Source organism: Suncus etruscus, chromosome 8 (assembly GCF_024139225.1).
Source record: "Suncus etruscus isolate mSunEtr1 chromosome 8, mSunEtr1.pri.cur, whole genome shotgun sequence".
Lineage (NCBI taxonomy): Eukaryota > Metazoa > Chordata > Mammalia > Eulipotyphla > Soricidae > Suncus > Suncus etruscus.
Window position 1 is genome coordinate 21,945,336 of NC_064855.1, and position 22,833 is coordinate 21,968,168.

Consider the following 22,833-nt stretch of genomic DNA (forward strand, 5'->3'; position numbering starts at 1 on the left):
TCGTAATTAATGTTTTTCTATTTTAGTTTTTAATATTAGGAATCGATGTTGTATTACATTAAGGTTTTGCTTTCTTGACTTTAGGTTTGTGAGTTATATATTATTGTCTATAATTTCCCAAATGATATTTTTGTCTGTTCTCAGGGTTTTTTGCGTGGGCGCATCATAGGCAAAATACTAGGTTTATAGAAGGTTCCATCCATTTTGGATGGGCCCTCAAGTTGTTTATTTACACAGGGAGGGTCTCTGCCTTAAACATTTTGTTTTGGTTTGTGACTTAAGCTCCCATCTATAAATAGTCGACATCAATTTCAGACATCTTATGGACTTCAGACCGGATTAAGAACTTGGACTAAGTTCAGATACCTATTGATCATCATTGCAGTGGCTCCCCACTGTGCAGAGGGTGTATGTGCCACTTCTTCCGAAATAAAGGCCTAGTTCAATGCCCTCAAAGATGGGCTTTCTGGTCTACCTGAACTTGAATGAAAATGGAGCTGGAGAGATAGCATGGAGGCGAGGCGTTGGCCTTTCATGCAGAAGGTCATTGGTTCAAATGCCGGTATCTGCCAGGAGCAATTTCTGAACGTGGAGTCAGGAGTAACTCCTGAGCACTGCCAGGTGTGACCCAAAAACAACCACCACCACCACCTACAACAACAACAAATAAAGAAAAGGTGCTTCTTCTTGCCTGCTACACAACCTTTCTGGTGTCTCTTCGAAAGATCTATGTACGTTTTAGATTTATCTTCTCAGGAGCTTGTAGTTGATTCCTTGATACATGTTTCTGGTTTTAGACACCCTGTGCTTAGGTTAGAAGTTTTTCTTTACATTTTCCTGTGATGCGCTTATGCAAACAGCCGCTCTTTTATTATTGACTAATTTTTCTTTTAATAATTGTAGACAATAAGTTTAATTGTAAACAATTAAGTTTGTTTACTAAAAACAAAAGGGGGAATTGTTGTGTATGTAAATATTTTGGGGGATTACTATGTTGCTCACCCTAATCTGATTAGGTGATTGTGCCCTACCCTAGGGTGTGACCTGGCATTCTGCCCCCACCCTAGGGTAGGACCTGATTCTGCTTCCACCATTGGTTGGTATCTGATCCCACCATTGGGTGGGACCTGACTCTGGACTATAAGAGCAAGGGTCTGTGGAAGGCGAGAGGCTTTTTGCTGGCTGGAACTGAATCGGAGTCTTTGGACTTCAGTTTTGTCCATCCAAATAAAGCAAATATTTCCACGAGCCTGATTGTCTGCGAGCTGTTTACCCGCCGTTTCACCTCAGAACCGTGGGCTAGACAGGGTGGCAGACACGTGCTCCGAGCTGGAAGAAAAGGGCCTCATTCTCCATCCCTCCATCAGTCAACCTCTTCAGGGGCTGTCCTGCTACAGTCCCCTGAGCCTGCCAGGAGCGATTTCTGAGTGTAGAGCCAGGAGTAACCCCTGGGCAATGCCGTGTGACCCAAAAAACAAAAACAAAAAAAAAAGAGAACAAGGGGCCGAAGAGATAGCATGGAGGTAAGGCGTTTGCCTTTCATGCAGAAGGACGGTGGTTCGAATCCCAGCATCCCATATGGTCCCCTGTGTCTGCCTCAGGAGCGATTTCTGAGCATGGAGCCAGGAGTGACTCCTAAGCACTGCCGGGTGTGACCCAAAAACCAAAAAAAGAAAACAAATTGGGATGGAGCGATAAATAGCACCGCAGAGAATAAATTGGGGCCAGAGCAATAGCGCAGTGGTAGAGCGTTTGCCTTGCAGGAGGCTGACCCAGGATGGACCCTGGTTGGATCCCCTGCATCCCATATGGTCTCCTAAGCCAGGAGCGATATCTGAGCGCAGAGCCAGGAGTAACCCCTGTCACTGTGTGTCACTGGATGTGGCCCCAAAACAAAAACCAAACATAAAGAACAAATTGTTTCAAATACAAAGCTCTCTACACAGAGGGCATTATGTACTGACTGTCAAATGAAGTTTAAGAGATCAATTCAAAAAAAAAAAAAAAGAGAGATCAATTTGATCACTCTTTACATGTTAGTTTTAAAGTATGATATTTGGTCAGTTCCAGTACAAGGCTACCTGTACATATGTACATCCTATCTTTTCCTAATAAAAGACGAGTTCCATGAGAATATCATATTTTGTTCATCTCTGCATTCACCAGAGAAAATACATAATACAGTGTTGAATTGTGTACCTGACAATATCTGTGCCAACACTCAATCTGCAAAACTAACTCCTTCAATGTCTTTAAATTCACTTTTTTATTTTGTCAATTTTTTCCACTTTCCCCACTATTAGTCTAGGTTAGTTGATGTTTTGCTGCAGTTTCATGAGTATTCTGCCTACCATCTTACTATATTCTTACCAGTGTGCTCAAAATAAAGATAAGAGACCTGAAATGTCTGCCCTACCATGTGTGACAGGTGCAGTGCAGGGTTCCAGTCATTGCTTCCACAGCAGGTCTACCAGGCCTGTCTCCTGTATACCAGGCTGCTCACAGAAGAGAATGGCAGGCCTGCTCAGAATAGAGGAAACCTCCTCATGTTTCTATTTTCGTATAGGAAACAACTCACTGTATAGCATTATGTTTTTTTAACATAAAAGACAGATTGTTTTCGTGATAGAAAAAGGAAAAATAATCCTCAAAATCAGAACTGAAACCAATGGTGCTCTCAGTGCTTAAGCTCACACTTAAGCGTTTCACAGAATCAAAAATTTCTAATATTTATTTATAAGATAATAGTTATTTTTGAAATTCAGCAGTTTAACAGAATTAAGTTCAATTGCTGCTAGGACATTTAATACCTGCAATAGCAAGCTGTTAATGATCTCTCTAGTTTCAATCTGAAATATGAAACTAGCCATGCTAAGAGAAGAGTGAATTCTTAATACAGTTCTAATTTGCTGCAGGACTCTGGACAAGTCATTTTAGTTTTAGATCTCTACCTTCATCCACATCAAGAAGTGACAAAAACACCTTTTTAAAACCTATCTCACAGGTTTAAGATTTATGTGAAAATATTTTGCTAATCATCTCTAAACAAGGTAAAATATGTTAATATTTTATTAGATTAACTATTTTCTAATAGTTGATATTATTTTTATAATTTAACTAAAAATAAAGATTGCATACTTTCAAAACTACAAAAGTAAGTCATTACACAAAGTGAATTAAAGTAATAAAGCTAGATATAGTAAAACCATTCATCCAGGTTCGTTTAATTACATTAAGAAACAATACTTTTAAAAATAGATGAGTTTCCTGAAAACATTTCTTGAGTCTTCCTTAGGAGTTCTTGCCTATATCAAGGGACTGTCTGGCATCGGCTACAACTTCAGGTACCCGAACTGTCATATTGTCCATAGACTTTGTCAAACAGATCTGGCAGCCCAATCGGGACCTACAAAAAGAGTGGGAGGAAGGTTTAGTATTAAAGGTAAAGATTCACAAGACATTTTCTTACTAAGCAGTTAGGTGTTTATCTATTTCTAAATGTCCATTACATCCAAAAATATGCAACCAATTCTTAACTCCTAAGAAGGTAAGTAAAAGATAAGATAAAAAAAAAAAGTCTGGGGCCAGAGAGGGGCATGGAGGTAAAGCGTTTGCCTTACATGCAAGAAGGTCGGTGGTTCGAATCCCGGCATCCCTTATGGTCCCCTGAGCCTGCCAGAGGTGATTTCTGAGTGTAGAGCCAGGAGTAAACCCTTAATTTCTATTTTCAACTAATTGTTTCATCAAAACAACTGCTTTTTGGTGAAAGAGGTGAAAGTATGTCAAAGTCATTATTGGGAGAATTATCATCCATTTTACTGTTTTTATTTCTTTCCTTTTGGTGGGAGGGTCCATACCCAGCAGCACTCAGGGGTTACTCTTAGCTCTGCACTCAGAAATCAACCCTATGGTGTGAATGTTGCACTGGTGAATTGGGGGTGCTCTTTTTCTGACTGAAACACAACTACAATCATTTTTGTAATCATGGTGTTTAAATAAAGTTATTTTTTTTTCTTTAAATAGCTCCTGGCGGGCTCAGGGGACCGTACGGGAAGCAAGGGATCAAATGTGGGTTGTCCAAGATCAGCAGCATGAAAGCCAAATGCCCTACTGCTGTGCTATCATGCAGGCCCCTGCTGTTTTTATTTCTTAGTTAATAATGATCATCTCTATCTAGGTAAGTCTACATAACTCAAAATACATATCTCAAATATATATATATATATATATATACACATATATATGCAATGAATACTACATAGCTGTAAGAAATGAGGCAATCATGCATTTGCTGCAACATGGATGGAACTGGAAGATATTATGTTAAATGAAGTAAGCCAGAAAGATGAATACAGAATATTAATTATATGTGATAGTTAGAACAACTGCATCAAGTAATGCAATGGTTTAAATGTGAATTGTTGAGAAACTCTAGGCCCCACTTCCGAGTATAGTGAGAAGGAAAGAAATGAAGTACAGGAGGAAAAACACAAATATGAAAGGAGAGGGAAAATGGACCAAAAGGTCTCAGTGCACTAGTGGTGTTAAGAAAGGACAGAACTGGGGCCGGCGAGGTGGCACTAGAGGTAAGGTATCTGCCTTGCAAGCGCTAGCCAAGGAAGAACAGCAGTTCGATCCCCGGTGTCCCATATGGTCCCCCCAAGCCAGGGGCGATTTCTGAGCACTTAGCCAGGAGTAACCCCTGAGCATCAAACGGGTGTGGCCCGAAAAAACAAAAAAAAAAAAAAAAAAAAAGAAAGAAAAGAAAGGACAGAACTAGGACTGGAGAGATAGCATGGAGGTAGAAGGACGGTGGTTCCAAATCCGGTATCCCATATGGTCCCCCGAGCCTGCCAGGAGCGACTTCTGAGCGTAGAGCCAGGAGTAACCCCTGAGCGCTGTTGGGTGTGACCCAACCCCCCTTCCCAAAAAAAAGAAAGAAAAGGACAGAACTAGCTCACCACAAAGAGTGCCGTTAGAGAAATAAGTACACTAACAACTACCATGACAATATTAATGAGAGAAGTAGAATGCCTGTCTCAAATACAGGCAGGGGTGGGGGAGGAGGAAGATGCGGGGCATTGGTGGTGGGAATGTTGCACTGGTGAAGGGGGATGTTCTTTTTATAACTGAAATCCAACTACAATCATGTTTGTAATCATGGTGCTTAAATATATATTAAAAAAAAAAAAAAAAGAACAGAACTAAATATCCAAGCCAGAGTCAATAATCATAAGACCCAAACTTTAACAATCAAAACTTAAAATAAGCCTGTTATGCTTGCAGGCTAGTGACAGGGGATGGTGTTATGGGATGCAATCTGAGAACATTGGTAGAAGGAAAGCATCGACACTGGTGGTTGGATTGGCCCTGAAACATTGCGTGTCTAAAATCCAACTATGAAGACCTTTGTAAATCACAATGGTTTCAATAAAATAATTTTTAATTAAAAGAAATTGGGGGGCTAGAGTGCTGGCACAGTGGGTAGGATGTTTGCTTTGCATGCGGCCAACTCAGGTTTGATTTCCAATGACCCATATGGTCCCTGAGCCTGCCAGGAGTGATTTCTGAGTGCAGAGCCAGGAATAACACCTAAGTGACACCACATGACCCAAAAACAAAAAAAAAAACAACTTTTTTTTCGTTTTTGGGTCACACCCGGCAGCACTCAGGGGTTACTCCTGGCTCCACACTAAGAAATCACTCCCGGCAGGCTCAGGGGACCATATGGGATGCTGGAATTCAAACCACCAACCTTCTGCACACAAGGCAAACGCCTTATCTCCATACTCTCTCTCTGGCCCTTCAAAAAATGTTTAATTAATTTACATAAAAAACCTAAAAGCTTTCAGTCTATGTTAGTGGATTTATGTAAAAGGAAGAGCAAAATATCAGGTTACAAAATTAACACATAAAAAAATCAAAGGCCTTCTTACATACAAATAATGATAGAGAAGAAATAAACATTTGGGGCCAGAGCAATAGCACAGCGGCAGGGCGTTTGCCTTGCACACAGCCAATCCAGGACAGACAGTGGTTCAATTTCCAGCGTCCCATATGGTCGGTCCCCCAAGCCATGAGCGATTTCTGAGCACATAGCCAGAAGTAACCCCTGAGCGTCACCGGGTGTGACCAAGAAACCAAAAAATTCCATTAAAAAATGAGTAGAAGAAATGAACAAAACATCTCCTCATAAAAGAAAAAGATGGTCAAAAGGCACATGAAAAATACTCCATATCACTACTTATCTGGGAGATGCAAATCTAACAACAATGAGCTCTCATTTCATAGCAAAAAGACTGGCACACATCACAAAGAACAAGAATAACCAATGTTAGCATGATTGCAAGGAGAAAGGAACTCTCATTCATTGCTGGTAGGAATGCCATCTAAATCCAGTCTTTCTGGGAAACAATATGGATATTCCTCAAAAAACTGGAAATTGAGTTCCCATGTGATTCCATGATACCACTCCTAGGGAAATACAATAGTAACACAAAAACACAATATAAAAATGCCCTCTTTACTCCTATGTTCATCGTGACACCATGCACAATAGCCAGAATCTGGAAGCAACCCAGATGCCCAACAACAGATAAGTGGCTAAAGAAACTGTGGTACATCTACACAATGAAATACTTAAAATCGGGCCCAGAGAGATAGCACAGCGGCGTTTGCCTTGCAAGCAGCCGATCCAGGACCAAAGGTGGTTGGTTCGAATCCCGGTGTCCCATGTGGTCCCCTGTGCCTGCCAGGAGCTATTTCTGAGCAGACAGCCAGGAGTAACCCCTGAGCATCGCCGGGTGTGGCCCAAAAACCAAAAAAAAAAAGAAATACTTAAAACCATTAGGAAAAATAAAGTCATAAAATTTGGATGAAACATGAAACATGGATGAACATAGAGACTATTATGTTGAGTAAATGAGTCAGAGATGGGGCCGGAGAGATAGCATGGAGGTAAAGAGGTCATTGGTTTGAATCCCGGAGTCCCATATGGTCCCCTGTGCCTGTCAGGAGCAATTTCTGAGCCTGGAGCCAAGAATAACCCCTGAGGGCCCGGAGAGATAGCACAGCGGCATTTACCTTGCAAGCAGCTGATCCAGAACCAAAGGTGGTTGGTTCAAATCCCGGTGTCCCATATGGTCCCCCGTGCCTGCCAGGAGCTATTTCTGAGCTGACAGCCAGGAGTAACCCCTGAGCACTGCCGGGTGTGGCCCAAAAAAAAAAAAAGTCAAAGATAGGAATAGACATAGAATAGTCTCACTTATCTGTGAGATAAAAAAAAAAAAAAAAAAAAGACATTATGGTAATAATATCCAGAGACAACACAGATGAGGACTAGAAAGACCAGCCTTTGATCTGACACTACAAAGAGCAGAGTTAGAGCACTAACTGCATGGACAACTACTGAGACAATGATACTGAAAGAGAGAAGTAAAATTCCTGTCAAGAAGAAAAGAATGGGAGGGAGGGAAATGGAGAACATTGGTGGTGGGAAAGTTACACTGATGAAGGGTGTTGTACATTCGATGGCTGAAACCCAATTATGAACGTTTCTGTAACACCAGTACTTAAAGAAACTACTAAAGAAAAAAATATTTATCAGGGGCTGGAGAGTGGCACAAGCAGTAGGGCATTTGCTAACCTAGGACGAACCACGGTTCGATCCCCTGGTATCCCATATGGCACAATTTCTGAGCACATAGCCAGGAGTAAACCACTAAACCCTAAGCGTGACTGGGTGTGGCCTTATATACTATTCATAAACAATAAACACTCCGATCCAGGACCGAAGGTGGTTGGTTCGAACCCCGGTGTCCCATATGGTCCCCCGTGCCTGCCAGGAGCTATTTCTGAGCAGACAGCCAGGAGTAACCCCTGAGCAACGCCGGGTGTGGCCCAAAAGCCCAAAAAATAAAAAAATAAACACTTTATGTTAAAATGACACCAAATACAACCTTAATTAAGACCTCATTACCTTGCCTCGAACAATTATTCAACTAATGCCCTTTCCCAATTGCAACACTACATAGCATCTTACATGTACGATCTCTTGGGATTTTTTTGGGTTTTGGGTCACACCCGGCAGCGCTCAGGGGTTACTCCTGGCTCCATGCTCAGAAATCACCCCAGGCAGGCACGGGGGACCACATGGGATGCCGGGATTCGAATCAATGACCTTCTGCATGAAAAGCAAATGCCTAATCTCCATGCTATCTCTCCAGCCCCATGTATGCTCTCTTAATATCACCTGCTCATATAAATTTTACCATTGTCATACCTTATATAGTTATAATAGTTATACCTATTACACCTTTTCTTTCGAAACTATTAACTAGGTTAAATTTTCCATTATATTTCATTCAATTATCATATCCATTTTTCAGGGACACCATAAAAGTATTCAAATAAATTCTAACTCATGACAAATATTAATTCTAGAATAAAAATAGAAAAAAGGATATTTTATTAGAATATAAAACTTATGTTTCCCATACCTCATTTTTTTTCATACCTCATTTTTAATTTTTATAAAAAGGAAACTTTCCTAAGGGTGAAACTTAGAACAATGTACATATTCTAATCAAGTGTCATATTTTGGCCCGTAAGTGTTATCTGCATGCTGCAAGCAACTATACATGCAAGGAACTCATCTCAAACATTCCTCTTCCCAGATGATTCACACAAGTGAACTGACCCTAAAATCTTACTTATCTGTCAATCCATATGCTAGATCAAGCATGTCATTCTCCTCATCGGTGATTGCATCCAACTTTTCATATATGTGCTTTTCAAAGACGAGATGACAAGTAGAGCAAGCCAGAGTTCCCTCACATGCACCTACAAAGGCAATAGACAGTGAATGCATTCCTCTCTATATTCAACATCATTTAATCATTTCTGAATTTTAGTATCAGCATTAACATACAAGAACCATAGCATTTTATTTCTGAATTATGAGTCTGAGACAAGCTTCTCCCACATAGGGTTGGAAATCACATTCATATATTACTTCAATATGGTTTGGAGCTAGGTAATGTGAAAGAAATCAGCTAGATGCAATTCCAATATTCATGCTTACAAGTGAATGAGTCAAGATACACATACACAAATGAGTTTGCTGGCTATGGGGTATAAAGCCCTAAGTTCAAACTTTATACCTTCCAGTACCACTGAATGTGGCCTGGTGACCCCCAGCATTTCCAGGCCAACTACATTTTAGGCCCTCATAGTCTGGTAATATATCACCAGGCTCCTGAGCATTGTTAAGTAGAGTCCTATTTTTTAAGGTAAACATTTTAAAACTTGTACAGTAATAATTTATACAATAGTTATGAAGTCATTTTTCTGAAGTGCTTAATCTACAAAACCTTAATGTAATGACAAATTTGAAAGCACTCAAACCTACATCTAATTAGAATATTTTTCCCTCCCAATCTCTCCTTGTAACCAAGACAGAATGAAATAAGCCACTTTAAAATTAATTTGGATTTTCCAAAGATATGGCTTAGAGAAAATGCCTTATATGTGAGATCGTGAGCACAAAAGCAACCTGTTTTACTGGGAACAGATGTCACCAGAGGCCCTATATGGGATGTGAGGTGAGCAAGACAAAAAGCAAAAGCCCTGAAATTTCACCGAACGGGAAGGAAGGATAAGAATCAGAGAGTCAAGGAAAATCCCTTCCTTCTTCCTTCTTGAAATCAAGAATTTCCCACAAGGTGGAGAGAAGGCTGAGATGCCAGAGGGCTGGGAAGAAGCAAGGCATCTAGGGACTGAAAAAAGTTCTTATGCCAATAAATATCTGGGAAAAATTTAGGAATTTCCTTTCGTGAGTCATAAAACCACTAGCACCCACATTCCAGCTCCTCAAAAGCTTTCAACTCTCCCTTCACTGGAAACTCGTTCTTTAACCCTTTTACAAATTTACTTTCACTCTCTAGTAACTTTCACTGTTTCCCTCAGGAATCTAGACAGCTGCTTCCACCTCTTAAGTTGTCAGGTTCAGTGCTAAACAAAATGATCCAGTAAGAATGTGACAAATGTGGAGGATATCCAGATTAACTTTGGGCTTCCACAGGAAAAGCTCATACTATACACTCAAGTTCCATATTTATTCTTTTTTTGTTTGGGGGGCCTCACCTAGCAATGTTCGGGGGTAACTCCTGGCAGTGCTTGGGGACTATATGGGTGGTCAGAAGCAAGCATTCTCCCCACTGTCCTATTGTTCCATATAAATGATGCCAGTAGAGTCAGATCCCAAGATGTAGAAGTCACTGTTGAGGTCGGATCTCAGGCGAGTAGAGCACTCACTAAGAGACATCCGCCAGTCATTTCGGGAGAATAACTCAGTTTATTTTAGATGGGAAAAGGATATTTATATTAGGGGAGAGTCAGGTGTGGACTCTCCACACCCAATCAGTTAGGATGTGAGATAGGATTGCAACAGGATTCCATGCCCTCCACCATTTATTTATTCTTAAGCTAAACATGCAATTTTCACAAGCTTCGATTATCTTATGGTCCCTATCAAACTTTTTCGGCTACAAGGTACCAACAGGTATACTTTTCTTATTCTTTGTATTTCATAGAAATTAAAATATTAGGGAAGCTTTAAGATACAGAAAGAATTTAACTTGGTCTCAGAGAAATAGAATGGTTGTCAGTACAATGGCCCAAATATCACTAAAAAAAAATCTACAGCAAAGGTTGTCAATGCCTTTACTGAGAAAAACTGTCCATCATACAAAACTCAAAAAAAGGTAAACATGTTTTCTGAAAATTTTGAAGTTTAAACTATACTAATTGGTTATGGAATAAAGGGGTAGAGGGAAAGGTCCTCAGGAGGCCAGCAGTCACTCCTAACAATATTTGGCAAACAAGACCCAGTGATTTAACATTCAGGCCCAGTAATGCTCAGCTGGAACACTCCAGGTAAAGAGCAGGATCGGGGGCAACCAGAGCTATACTAGTACTGCTTGAAGGGCCATGCAGTGCCAGGGATAGAATTCAGGTCCCAGAATATGCACTGCATGAAACCTTGACTATTGAGCTATCTACCTGTCCAAAACCTGCACATTAAAAAAAAAAAAAGAAAAGAGGAGAAGAGACAACAGTATAGCAGGTAGAGCCTTCGCCTGGCAGATGATCTGGAATTCCCAGCATACCATACTCTCCACCATGTCTTACTAGGAGTGATCTCTGAGCACTGAGTAAGCCCTGAGCACCACCAGTGTGCCCCCAAAATAGGAAACATAAGTTATGTGACTTATGCTTTTATAGACCCAGAGCAATATAAGTAGCTGTCCAGCTTTTAGTAGCTTAGTACTTGGTTATATGATAGTGAATTAATGGTGAAAAAGTGTAGATATTCATGTATATCTAATGCATATATATACCTATGCATATATATAAACATACACCTACAAAAGAATATAAGTGATCGAAATTTCTGAGAATCAATGGAGTTATAATTCAAGAGCTAATGTCTCAATGGAGTCACAAAGATGAGCGATACACAATAATACACTATGTTTTATAACGACTAGATAACTGGTGGCTTTCCAGTGTTAATTTTATATTATCTCTTGACTAATACAGAAGCCAATAAGGCTTGGTTAAAACTGTTATGAATCTACTGTTTGCATCTATTTTTTGTTTTAAAATATGCTTATAACATATACAGTAAATATTTTACATCACTGCCTTTCAAACAATAACCTACCCATGTTGTAGAACAGAGTTAAGGCTACATTACAGTCAGAGCTGATTTTTGCTTATATAATGCACACAAACCTAAAGGTATATAACATTAGCACCACTTTTATTTTCTCAGCATTCTACCTAAGACTAAGTTCTCAGTCCTAAATTAACAGGAATACCTATCATGACAGATTCTTGACTTTCTTCATAGCATTCTGTAACTCTAACTTCTTTTTCAAAATAATTCATTTTCATATGCATTTTTAAGCATTAACACTTACTGAATGCCTGGTGAAAACTGATAAAGGCTTTTAAGATGGTATTATGAAATATCTCACTGTGTAACTACATCAGTTATCTATTGTCATTATCTTCATTGTTCCAAATCATTTACTGTTACATGTATCTATGGAGTAAATAGCACAGTATATGTGTCTTTTTCTAAATGTGAGATTAGATTATAAATTTGTACCTCTAATTACAGCTAATTTCATATTACTATTATTCTTTACAAATGGGAACACCAACTATAGCCTGAATTTTAATATTTTACTAACATGCTATCAGTTAAAACTCTTCAAACAACAAAAACTTGAATCTATTACAACAGTTCACTTATACATGTTCAGGAAATTTTCATACTCACCAAAACCATCAATATCTAGATTATTATCAATCACAACATCTAGCAAGGAGTCGCCAATTTTTCCTTGGGTTGTTATTGTTCCACCATCACGGTTTATAAAGTGGACAGTGACTTTATCTTCTGAGCTGAAACAGGAAGCAGATCTCATTATTTTCAGTAATTTTTAAAGGTATTTTTAAAAAACTAAGAACTTGTAAGATGGTGGTGGGAATGTTGCACTGGTGAAGAGGAGTGTTCTTTTTATGACTGAAACACGACTATGAACCTGTTTGTAATCATGGTACTTAAAGATATTTTTTTTTTTTGGTTTTTTGGTCATACCTGGATATTATTAAAAAATAAAAGGGGGGCGGAGAGATAGCATGGAGGTAAAGCATTTGCCTTTCATGCAGAAGGACAGTGGTTTGAATCCTGGCATCTTCCCATATGGTCCCCCATGCCTGCCAGGGGCAATTTCTGAGCATAGAGCCAGGAGGTACCCCTGAGCGCTACCGGGGTGTGATCCAAAAACCAAAGAAAAAAGAACTTGTAAGTCAAAGCAATTGTGTGTGTTTATGTGCGTATGTGTACACAAATATTCTCATTTAAGGTCAACTTTTTTTTCCCAAAGATTAACTGGGAAGACACCACAAATCAAAGGCATGTCTAATCATCTAGAAGAAGGGAAATGACCCAAAAGGATAGTAAACTATTATATCCTTAATATATTGCAAACTACTATACTGCTACTATAATACCCCCTAAATAAGACAAAGACATCGTTATCAAAGTACCAGAATAAAGTTCACCAGAATTCCTAGAAGTTATGAGGAAACATTTAGCAATCATTGTGATCTGGGAAGTCTAATGTGTTCTCACGCAGCTCTGACAAATGCTCGATGCATCCTAAAAAAAACTGTCCCAGTGGTGGGAGGAGCTTTAAAAAAAAGTCCAGTGCCTATAGTGGAGGTGTCTGGCAAGAAGCAGTCACTAAGAGGCACAATGTGACCAACACTGTCCATATTGTGAACACAGCCCATGTGGTTCTCCTCTTCCAAATTAACTGAACCATAGACTATAACTTCTCTGGGCTTTCATCTGAACAGATGACACCTGCCTTGGTAAAGTTAAAACTTCTGAGGGCCCAGTCGTCTTTCAGATGAGAATAATAACAGTCTTCAGACTAAGACTGCATTGCAGATCATTAAAAAAGAATTTCCAGGGGCTAGAGTGATGGTGCAGTGAGTAGGGCTTTTGTATTGCACACGGACAAGCTTCTTTTGATCCCCAGCATCCCAAACGGTTCCCAGAGCCTGCCAGGAGCGATTCCTAAGCACAGAGCAGGAATAATTCCTGAACACTGTTGGGTATGTCCCTCCCCCAAAAAAAAACAAACAAGTGAGAGAATTTCTAGACTCTCATAAATTCTCTGAAGAATATTAACAGTATAAAGCAAACCTACCAACCTAGTGTTTCTGGTATGGGTCAATTTTGTCAAATGGGGGGCTGGAGAGATAGCATGGAGGTAAGGCAGTTGCCTTTCATGCAGACGGTCATTGGTTCAAATCCCGGCATCCCATATGGTCCCCCGTGCCTGCCAGGAGCAATTTCTGAGCGTAGAGCCAGGAGTTAACCCCTGAGCACTGCTGGGTGTGACTCAAAAACAAAATAAACAAAAAAAAAATTTTTTTTTTTTGGTTTTCGGGTCACACCCGGCAGCGCTCAGGGGTTACTCCTGGCTCTATGCTCAGAAATCGCTCCTGGCAGGCTCGGGGGACCATATGGGATGCCAGGATTCGAACCACCAACCTTCTGCATGAAAGGCAACTGCCTTACCTCCATGCTATCTCTCCAGCCCCACAAAATTTTTTTTTAAATAATAGTGAAGAGATGGTCCTAAGTGCGAGTGGTCAGTAGGTTAAACGAGGAGTATCTGTATAATTGATGTATTAATATTGGTTTGGAGAACACACCCATTAATGCTCAAGGTTTACTGAGGGGTCACCAGCCCCCAGTTGAGAAATGCTGCCTTACAAAACTGCACACAGATTCTATCTAGGCACTATTAGTGAGTTCTGCAGATTTTTCCATTCATAAGCTGTTTGACTAGCAAACAGCTTTTATCTCTGCTTCCAAGAAGGGTAAGATTTCTGTGGACTGGGAAATAAATATGATCCTTCTAAATCCTCTACTATTAATCTGCCACTTGCACAAACAACTACTTGGCCCTTGTCACATTCCTTCATGGTAGTTATTCAGCTTCACAATATCAGAAGTTCCAACAAAGCTGTTAGGGTCAAATTCTTTATAGGCTTCTAACAGAGAAGTGCTGCTGCGTTTTCTTCACAGAGAGGAGTCTCAACCAACTGGGTTCCAATCTAGGGCTGCCTACCTGCCATAGACATTTAACTAGCTTATAAGCTAAAAATCAATTAATATTGTGGTGCCCAAGCCAAAACCTACTTGAGTTCCCATCCTTGTTTTCTAGCCACTTAATCTGAAAACTTCACTTTATCTTACCTCTATATCAGAGATTTATCTTGAACTAAAGATCAAGTAAACTAATATATGTGAAAGTTCTTGGTAGGGTAAGAAACTGCAATATAAGCAAGTTACCCCAAACCAGAAAATATTGTCAGTGTACTTTGGAATAAAAGTAGTCTCTTGTTTTTTTCTTCGTTTGTTTGTTTTTTGTTTATTCGGGCTTTGATGCTCAGGGGTTACTCCTGGCTAAGCGTTCAGAAATTGCCCCTGACTTACGGGGACCATATGGGATGCCGGGGGATCAAACCACGGTCCTTCCTTGGCTGGCGCTTGCAAGGCAGACACCTTACCTCTAGCGCCACCTCGCCGGTCCCATTCTCTTGTTTTTTTACAGTTGGTTATCAAAATGGTAAATTGCAAAGTCAGAACTACATTCTCTGAACAGCTCTGCCCAATCAAACTTGGAGCAATAATGGAGTTTAAGTCTAGAAATAGTTCCAATCTGTCACAGCACAGGCCACCAATAAAAATATGTCAACCTGGGGTCAGAGCTGTGGCGCAAGTGGTAAGGTGTTTGTCTTGCATGCGCTAACCTAGGACAGACTGTGGCTCGATCCCCCAGCATCCCATATGGTCCCCCAAGCCAGGAATGATTTCTGAGTGCAGAGCCAGAAGTAACCCCTGTGCATCACCAGGTATAGCCCAAAAAACAAACAAACAAAAAAATACTTACCACAGGGGTGCAGCATGAGTACAGTGGGTAAGGTGAGTGACTTGCACACAACAGAGCCAAGTTCAATCCCTTGAGCCCGCCAGAAGTGATTCTTTTTTTTTTTTTTTGGCTCTTGGGCCACACCCATTTGACACTCAGGGGTTACTCCTGCCTATGCACTCAGAAATCGCCCCTGGCTTGGGGGGACCATATGGGACGCCGGGGGATCGAACCGCGGTCCATCCTACGCTAGTGCTTACAAGGTAGACACCTTACCTCTAGCACCACCTTCCCGGTCCCCAGAAGTGATTCTTGTATGCAAAGCATTCCCTGAGCACTGTCCAGCGTGACCCAACAAAAGGAAGGGAGGGAGGGAGGGAGGGTGGGTGGGAGGGAGGGAGGGAAGAGAGGAGGAGAGGGAGGGAGGAGAGGAGAGGAGGACCGAAGAGGAGAGGAAGGGAGGGAGGAAGGGAGGGAGGGAGGGAGGGGAGGGAGGGAGGGGAAGGGAGGGAGGGAGGGAGGGAGGAAGGAAGGAAGGAAGGAAGGAAGGAAGGAAGGAAGGAAGGAAGGAAGGAAGGAAGGAAGGAAGGAAGGAAGGAAGGAAGGAAGGAAGGAAGGAAGGAAGGAAGGAAGGAAGGAAAAAGAAAGTTGGTACAGCAAATCTACACTTGATCAATTTGAGGAAGCTAATTCCTATCTACAAAAAACAGGTGTAGTTGTGGGAATACTAGTTACACAATATTTAAATATATATCCTAAGTTAAAGTATTTTTCAGGGTCGCACCCATAACAGAAAACAAGGAATAAAGTGGAGCAAGAGTAAAGGAGAAAAATAAGGACAAATATGGGCGGGAACAAGTGTGCAGCAGGCGGGTGCTTACTTACCTTGAACCCAGCAGACCCAGATTTGATCCTCCCTGCCCCCCCAAAACACCGCTCACTCTGTGCAGAGCAGTGAACTTAAATAAATCAAACAGTGCCTTAGCCAAGGAAGTGGTTCTGTAGAAGTAGAATTTGGAACATATATAGTTAGTTAGTTAGTTAGCTAGCTAGTTAGGAAAAAGCATGTTTAGAATATAGTAATTAAGGCCTAGCAATAACGTGTAATGCTTAAATTAGACTCCTGTTCAAGTTAAACTTGCTGAACTCTGGCTAAAATTCTGTTATTTGTCCAAGCCCCCACTTATCATAAGGTGTGTGATGTGCCAACAGAATGTTCCTGACATGGAATGGTGCCCCCACTTATCCTGAGATAAGGTGGTCCCCACCCCAATCAGCCATTACAAACATCTAGCAGCAAGATCAGAAGAATGAGATAACAAAGTTGCTTCACAGCACCCCCCCAATTCTGTGCCATATTAGGAAAAGAAAGTGCAGTTGGACTTTTTTTTGTTGTTTGTTTTGTTTTGGGGCCACACCCGTTTGATGTTCAGGGATTACTCCTGGCTAAGCGCTCAGAAATTGCCCCTGGCTTGGGGGACCATATGGGACCCCGGGGGATGGAACCACGGTCCTTCCTTGATTAGTGCTTGCAAGGAAGAGACACCTTACCTCTAGCGCCACCTCACTGGCCCCTGCAACTGGACTCTTGATTGGACATTGCCTATCCCCCTTGTTCCTATAAGCCACCTCCCCTACAAAAACCCCTCTTGCTTTGCCTTTCAGGACTCTGGTCCTCTGTCTTTTGGCAGACCCGCAGCCCTGACTAGTCAGTCAGTCAATAAACCTGCCCTTGCTAATTGCATTCTTTTGTTTGTTTGGGTTTTTGTTTTTTTTTTTTGAGGGGGGTCACACCCGGCAGCACTAAGGGGTTCCTCCTGGCTCTACGCTCAGAAATCGCTCCTGGCAGGCTCAGGGAACCATAAAGGATGCCGGGATTCAAACCACCATCCTTCTGCATGCAAGGTCAACGCCCTTACTTCCATGCTATCTCTCCGGAGTTGTCCTGGTCTCTAATTGAGTGGCGGACCAGCATGGACTCTTTCAGTTTAATGGTCCAGCACGTGCTGCTGCCAGCAGAAAAAAATCTGGGTTCAATCTCTGTCACTTCCACCAAGAAAAACAAATGCCCAAATGCCTGGCCAATGGGACGCAAGGAATTTTGCTAGCTTGTCCGGGCTGGGGCAAGCCTGGACTCAACTCACACTTGGCAAAGCCTGTTGTGTGCTCCCAGAGCCGGCTCTTTGAAGTTTGTTTTTTGGGTTTTTTTATTTGTTTTTTAGGCCACACCAAGTGACACTCTCCTGGCTATGCGCTCCGAAATCACTCCTGGCTTGGGGGACATATGGGACGCCCGGGGATCAAACCGTGGTCAGTCCTAAACTAGTGCATGCAAGGCACCTGCCTTACCGCTTGCACTAACTCTCTGAGGTAGTTTTAATTCCTAAAACAGAGACGAGGGGGAGCCGGAGAGATAGCTAGCATGAAGGTTGGGTGTTTGCCTTGCATGCAGAAGGCCGGTGGTTCGAATCCCATATGGCAACCCATAGGGTCCCCCCCCTTGAGCCTGCCAGGAGCGATTTCTGAGCTCAGAGCCAGGAGGAACCCCTGAGCACCGCTGGGTCTCACCCCCCCCCCAAAAAAAAAAAAAAACAGAGACAAGGGGAGAAGCGAAAAGAAGCGTGGGCAATGCCAACAGTGCAGGAGAACGTGCTGGAAGGAAAGGAAGGCCAAGCGGGGGCAAACAGAAGAGAAGGTCAGGGCAGAAGGCGGGCAGGCAGCGCAAAGGTCAGTGAGGTCTGCAAGCAGCACGAAGTATCGGCCGGGCCTGAGTCACCTTGCCCGGGGCTGGAGAGATTGACAGGTCAGGCCCCAGCGTCGGGGTCTGCAGGCGCCAGGGACCCCAGAGCCCCGCGCCTCACCTGCTCCGCGCATGCGCCGACACGCGCAACGCCCGGCACAGGCCCGGGCCTCGGCTCCACAGGGGAGCGGCCGCGCGGGGTCCGGGGAGCAGCAGCCACCGACGGCCGGCGCCGCCTAGGGCCACGGAGGTGCCGTGGAGCAGCCAGGCCCAGGCGCAACCCGCGGCAGCCATAGTCGGCAGCCACCAGAGGCGATGCAGCCGGATTCGGTTCGGTTCGGTTCGGCGGGACTAGGCGGCTACGTTTGCTCTGGACGCCCAAGGCCAGAGGCGAGGATCGCTGCCACAGCGCGTGCGCGTGCGCTGGAGGTCGGACCGCACCTGCCCCGCGGTCTTCCGGGTCACTTATAAAAGCCCAAGCAGGCTCCGCCCCCTGCTGGCGGCCACGCCTACAGGAAGCGGCTGTTCTGTCCCCCCCCAGGGGGCGGAGCCAAGAGCCAGCACTATGCTCTCCCCAGCCAGATGTTGTGGTTTTCTCTTTGATGCTTCTCAGCATCTCGGGATGCGAAAAGCTGCAAGCTGCTAGAACTGGACTAGGGCACAAGCCTGCATTCCTCATGGTCCCCCAAGCACCTCCAGGAGTAACTAACCCCTGAGTATCTCCGGGTGTGGCTAAAATGTAAGAGAAAGTTAAAAATCTGTAGGTCATAGCTGCATTATATATGCAACATGGGGTTTTAATTTTTTTTTTACCTGAAGACGTCTCTTTTGAACATTAATACGTTTAATGACAAATGTTTTTTTAGGAAAGAAAATAAAAGCATGGTTTTTCTCAATACACTTTTTTTAATGGAGATATGATGCAAATATTTTATTTCCTTGTGCAAACTTTATGCTAACTGAATTACTGATATGAGAATCAAACATATATCGCAAACAATTTCATAGTGATATTGTTATGTTCTGTATTCATCCTTCTTAGAGTTAAAAACATGAATTTCAACTAAGTAATCTACTTGTTTAATATACCTATATGAGTATATATGTATAGATATTATATATTTGGTTTTTGGGTCAATAAACTTTTAAAAGTTTTAAACTGTTTCCTATCTGGACAAGTTGAGGTTTTTATTTTCACGTTGAGATTTTTAAGAACCTCATTTTTAATTTGTGATTAAAAAGTTTACACCTTGATTTTTTTTCCAAAAAAAAAAGTTAACAAACTGCAAGCACCTGTTAGTAATAAAGGTCTTAAATAATAAAAAAAAAAATCTGTAGTTCATCATGGAATCCAATTCGAGTCAAGTGAATCGTGAGCATTGTCCAAAGTCGATCAGAAATATTTGAAGTGTCATAGGGAAATAAGTCCTAGGGTCATAATAGACCTTAACATATTGAGTGCATAAAAGCTTAATGGGACACTTTTTAAATAAGACACGATTTTTTTTTAGATTTACAAAACTAAGAAAAATTAATTTAAAGATAAATTTGTGGTAAGCACATGGTAAGCAAAAAGCCATGGCTGTGAGGTCAGAAACAACAATCAGTGACACCAAGGTCTTGGTTTTATGTATGTGTTCTGAGACCTTGGGTATGTTTTTAGACAACATTATTATCATTGAATACGATGTGGAGGTGCTTTTTTTTTTCTTTTTTAAAAGATCATCGTCGGATGTTTCGTCAGGATCCTTCTGAGGGTTGGCCAAAACATGTTTGCTTACGGGCATAGTGAGTCATAAAAAAACAGTGAATACAGTCTCAAGGTTCTTACTACAGGGAGAAACCATAAAACCAGGAGATGTTGCAGATATGCTATACACAATAGATGACACTTGAAAAAAGATACAGAACCAGAAAGTTTCTACCTTAATAAAGTCTCTCAAGACCACATAGCATGTGACAAGTGAGTCGATGCCTCAACTTCCTACAAGAAAGGGACTCCATGGGGGCCGGGAAGGTGGCGCTAGAGCTAAGGTGTCTGCCTTACAAGCGCTAGCCAAGGAACGGACCGCGGTTTGATCCGGAACGGACCGCGGTTTGATCCCCCGGCGTCCCATATGGTCCCCCCAAGCCAGGGGCGATTTCTGAGCACATAGCCAGGAGTAACCCCTGAGCGTCAAACGGGTGTGGCCCAAAAACCAAAAAAAAAAAAAAAAAAAAAAAAAAAAGAAAGGGACTCCATGGAAGTGGAGGTTAATTTTTATGGGAAAACCACAGCTCCAAAAAGCATGTGAATTAATGGTAGGAAGAAAACTTGTTGGGAAAGTGAGGGGGTGGAATAATGCAGCTGTTCCCTCTCCTCACAGCTGCTTTGCTATCACTCCAGCCTCCATCCAGCTTTAACTTTCTTTAGAGCACTTACACTCTCAGCTTTGTGGGGTAATTATATACTTGAGAGTTGTTTATATACACAATTCACCTGTGCTAAGTACATGAACTTGAGTCTGAAATTCTGTAAGTATTGGTGAAAATTTTAATGTCACTTTTATCATAAAGGATGTGCATGAAGATTAAAGATGGAATAAATCTTCAGATTTTCAAAGGTGTATTAGAGACTCTTCAAAACTTACAGATCCGGTGAGCAGAGCTGGAAGAGCATTTGCTTTGCATGTAGCTGATCTGGGTTCCAATCCCTGCACCCAATGCGGTCCCCAGCCTGTGATTTCTGAGCGCAGAGCCAAGAGTAACCCCTGAGCATCACTGGATGTGGTCCAGAAACAAACAACAACAACAACAAAAATAACTTACAGATGGGGACTGGAGCAATGGTACTGAGGTAGGACACTTGCCTTACATGTGGTGGACCATGGTTTGATCCCCAGCATCTCATATGGTCTCCAGACCCTGCCAGGAGTGATTCCTGAGTGTAGAACCAGGAGTAATTACTCAGCACAGGCAGGTATTGCCCCCACCATACCCCTGAGAAAAATTACAATAGACAAAATCTGCAGAATTCCAGAGCATATTTGTAGACAGTTGATTCTAGAACACAAAAAAAGTCACATGAAGTTACTGAGACCACATTAATTTCTGGTTTTTGGGTCACACCCAGCAGTGCTCAGGGGTTACTCCTGGCTCTGTGCTCAAAAATTGCTCCTGGCAGGCCCGGGGGACCATATGGGACACTGGGATTTGAACCAATGACCTTCTGCATGAAAGGCAAATGCCTTACATCCATGCTATCTCTCCAACCCTGAGAACACATTAATTTCTATCTTCCCTATGAGGCGCCTATTTATACAACAGATCATCCCTCTTTGTGATGGATGCCTCAGACCTATGTTTATTCTTGTAGAACTTAAAATATTGGTTATTTCAAATAGAATAACATTTATAAAAATCCTTGTAAATTGAATCATGGCATAAAAATTCGAATTGGAGGGTCGGCACGGTGGCGCTAGAGATAAAGAGTCTGCCTTGCCAGCGCTAGCCTAGGATGGACTGCGGTTCAATACCCCGGCGTCCCATATGGTCCCCCAAGCCAGGAGCGACTTCTGGGCGCATAGCCAGGAGTAACCCCTGAGCATCACCGGGTGTGGCCAAAACCCAAAAAAAATTAAAAATTCAAATTGGATATTTTTGACCACTAATCTGAGTTGCAGTATACATGATTTCCATCTAGTGGATATGAAAAAACTCTCATGAGTTAGGAATGCTACTGTAGGAGTAACTAGAGTGATAGCACAGCGGCAAGACGTTTGCCTTGCATGCTGCCAATCTGGATGGACCCAGGTTCGTTTCCTGGCATCCCAGATGGTCCACTAAGCCTGCCAGGAGCGATTTCTGAGCACAGAGACAGGTGTAACTCCTGAACACAGCCAGGAGTGTCCCAAAATCCAAAAACCAAAAAAAAATGGAATGCTGTTATAGTCATCTTTCTGCATCAACCAACTTCACTCCCAATCCATTGCACACAGTACCTAACTAACACCCAGCCTAGGAACAATATTTAGAAGCTCCACTATTTTTATCCCTTATCCTTAACACTACAATTCTATACCAAAACTGTGCCTTTAAACAAAGAATATTGAAGGACAACAGTGTGCTGAAACACAGGGGCCAACAAAACAAGCTTTGGGGCTAGAGTCATAGTAAAGCAGGTAGGGCATTTGCCTTGTACATGGCTTACCTGAGTTCGATGCCTGGAACCGCATATGGTTCCCTGAGCCCTTTGGGAGAGTCCTGAATTCAGAAGCAATGTGTAAGCCTTGAATACCACCAAGTATTGGACCCCCAAAAAACAGACACAAGTTTTGTCCTCTTTACTGCCCTGATAAGGAAACGGGGTTATAGTAATTATGATTTTCTTAGACTAGTTTGTTATTACCTAAAATTCAAATATAGACTTCACTGTTTCCATGTTAAAAGCACAAGAAATAATGTTTTTATAGTATATGTATAAATTATTCATGTAAATGTTACATGTTATATTTATATATATTGTCAAATACAATAATTGTTTAAGAGTTTGAGCAAGGAATTTGCCTTGCCTGCAGTTGACTCAAGTTT

The 22,833-nt window shown here is 42.0% G+C and overlaps 1 protein-coding gene across 1 annotated transcript; it reads right to left on the bottom strand.

Annotated features, from left to right (window-relative positions):
• Nucleotides 1–3,051: 3,051 nt before the first annotated feature.
• On the bottom strand, nt 3,052–18,692 carry FDX1 (ferredoxin 1). The gene is made up of 4 exons (XM_049778650.1): nt 18,386–18,692; nt 12,350–12,474; nt 8,712–8,841; nt 3,052–3,406 (listed from the first exon to the last, which is right to left on the bottom strand). The coding sequence occupies exons 1-4, from the start codon at nt 18,556–18,558 to the stop codon at nt 3,292–3,294; spliced, it is 543 nt and encodes a 180-aa protein (XP_049634607.1). The 5' UTR covers nt 18,559–18,692; the 3' UTR covers nt 3,052–3,291.
• Between the last annotated feature and the right edge of the window lie 4,141 nt (nt 18,693–22,833).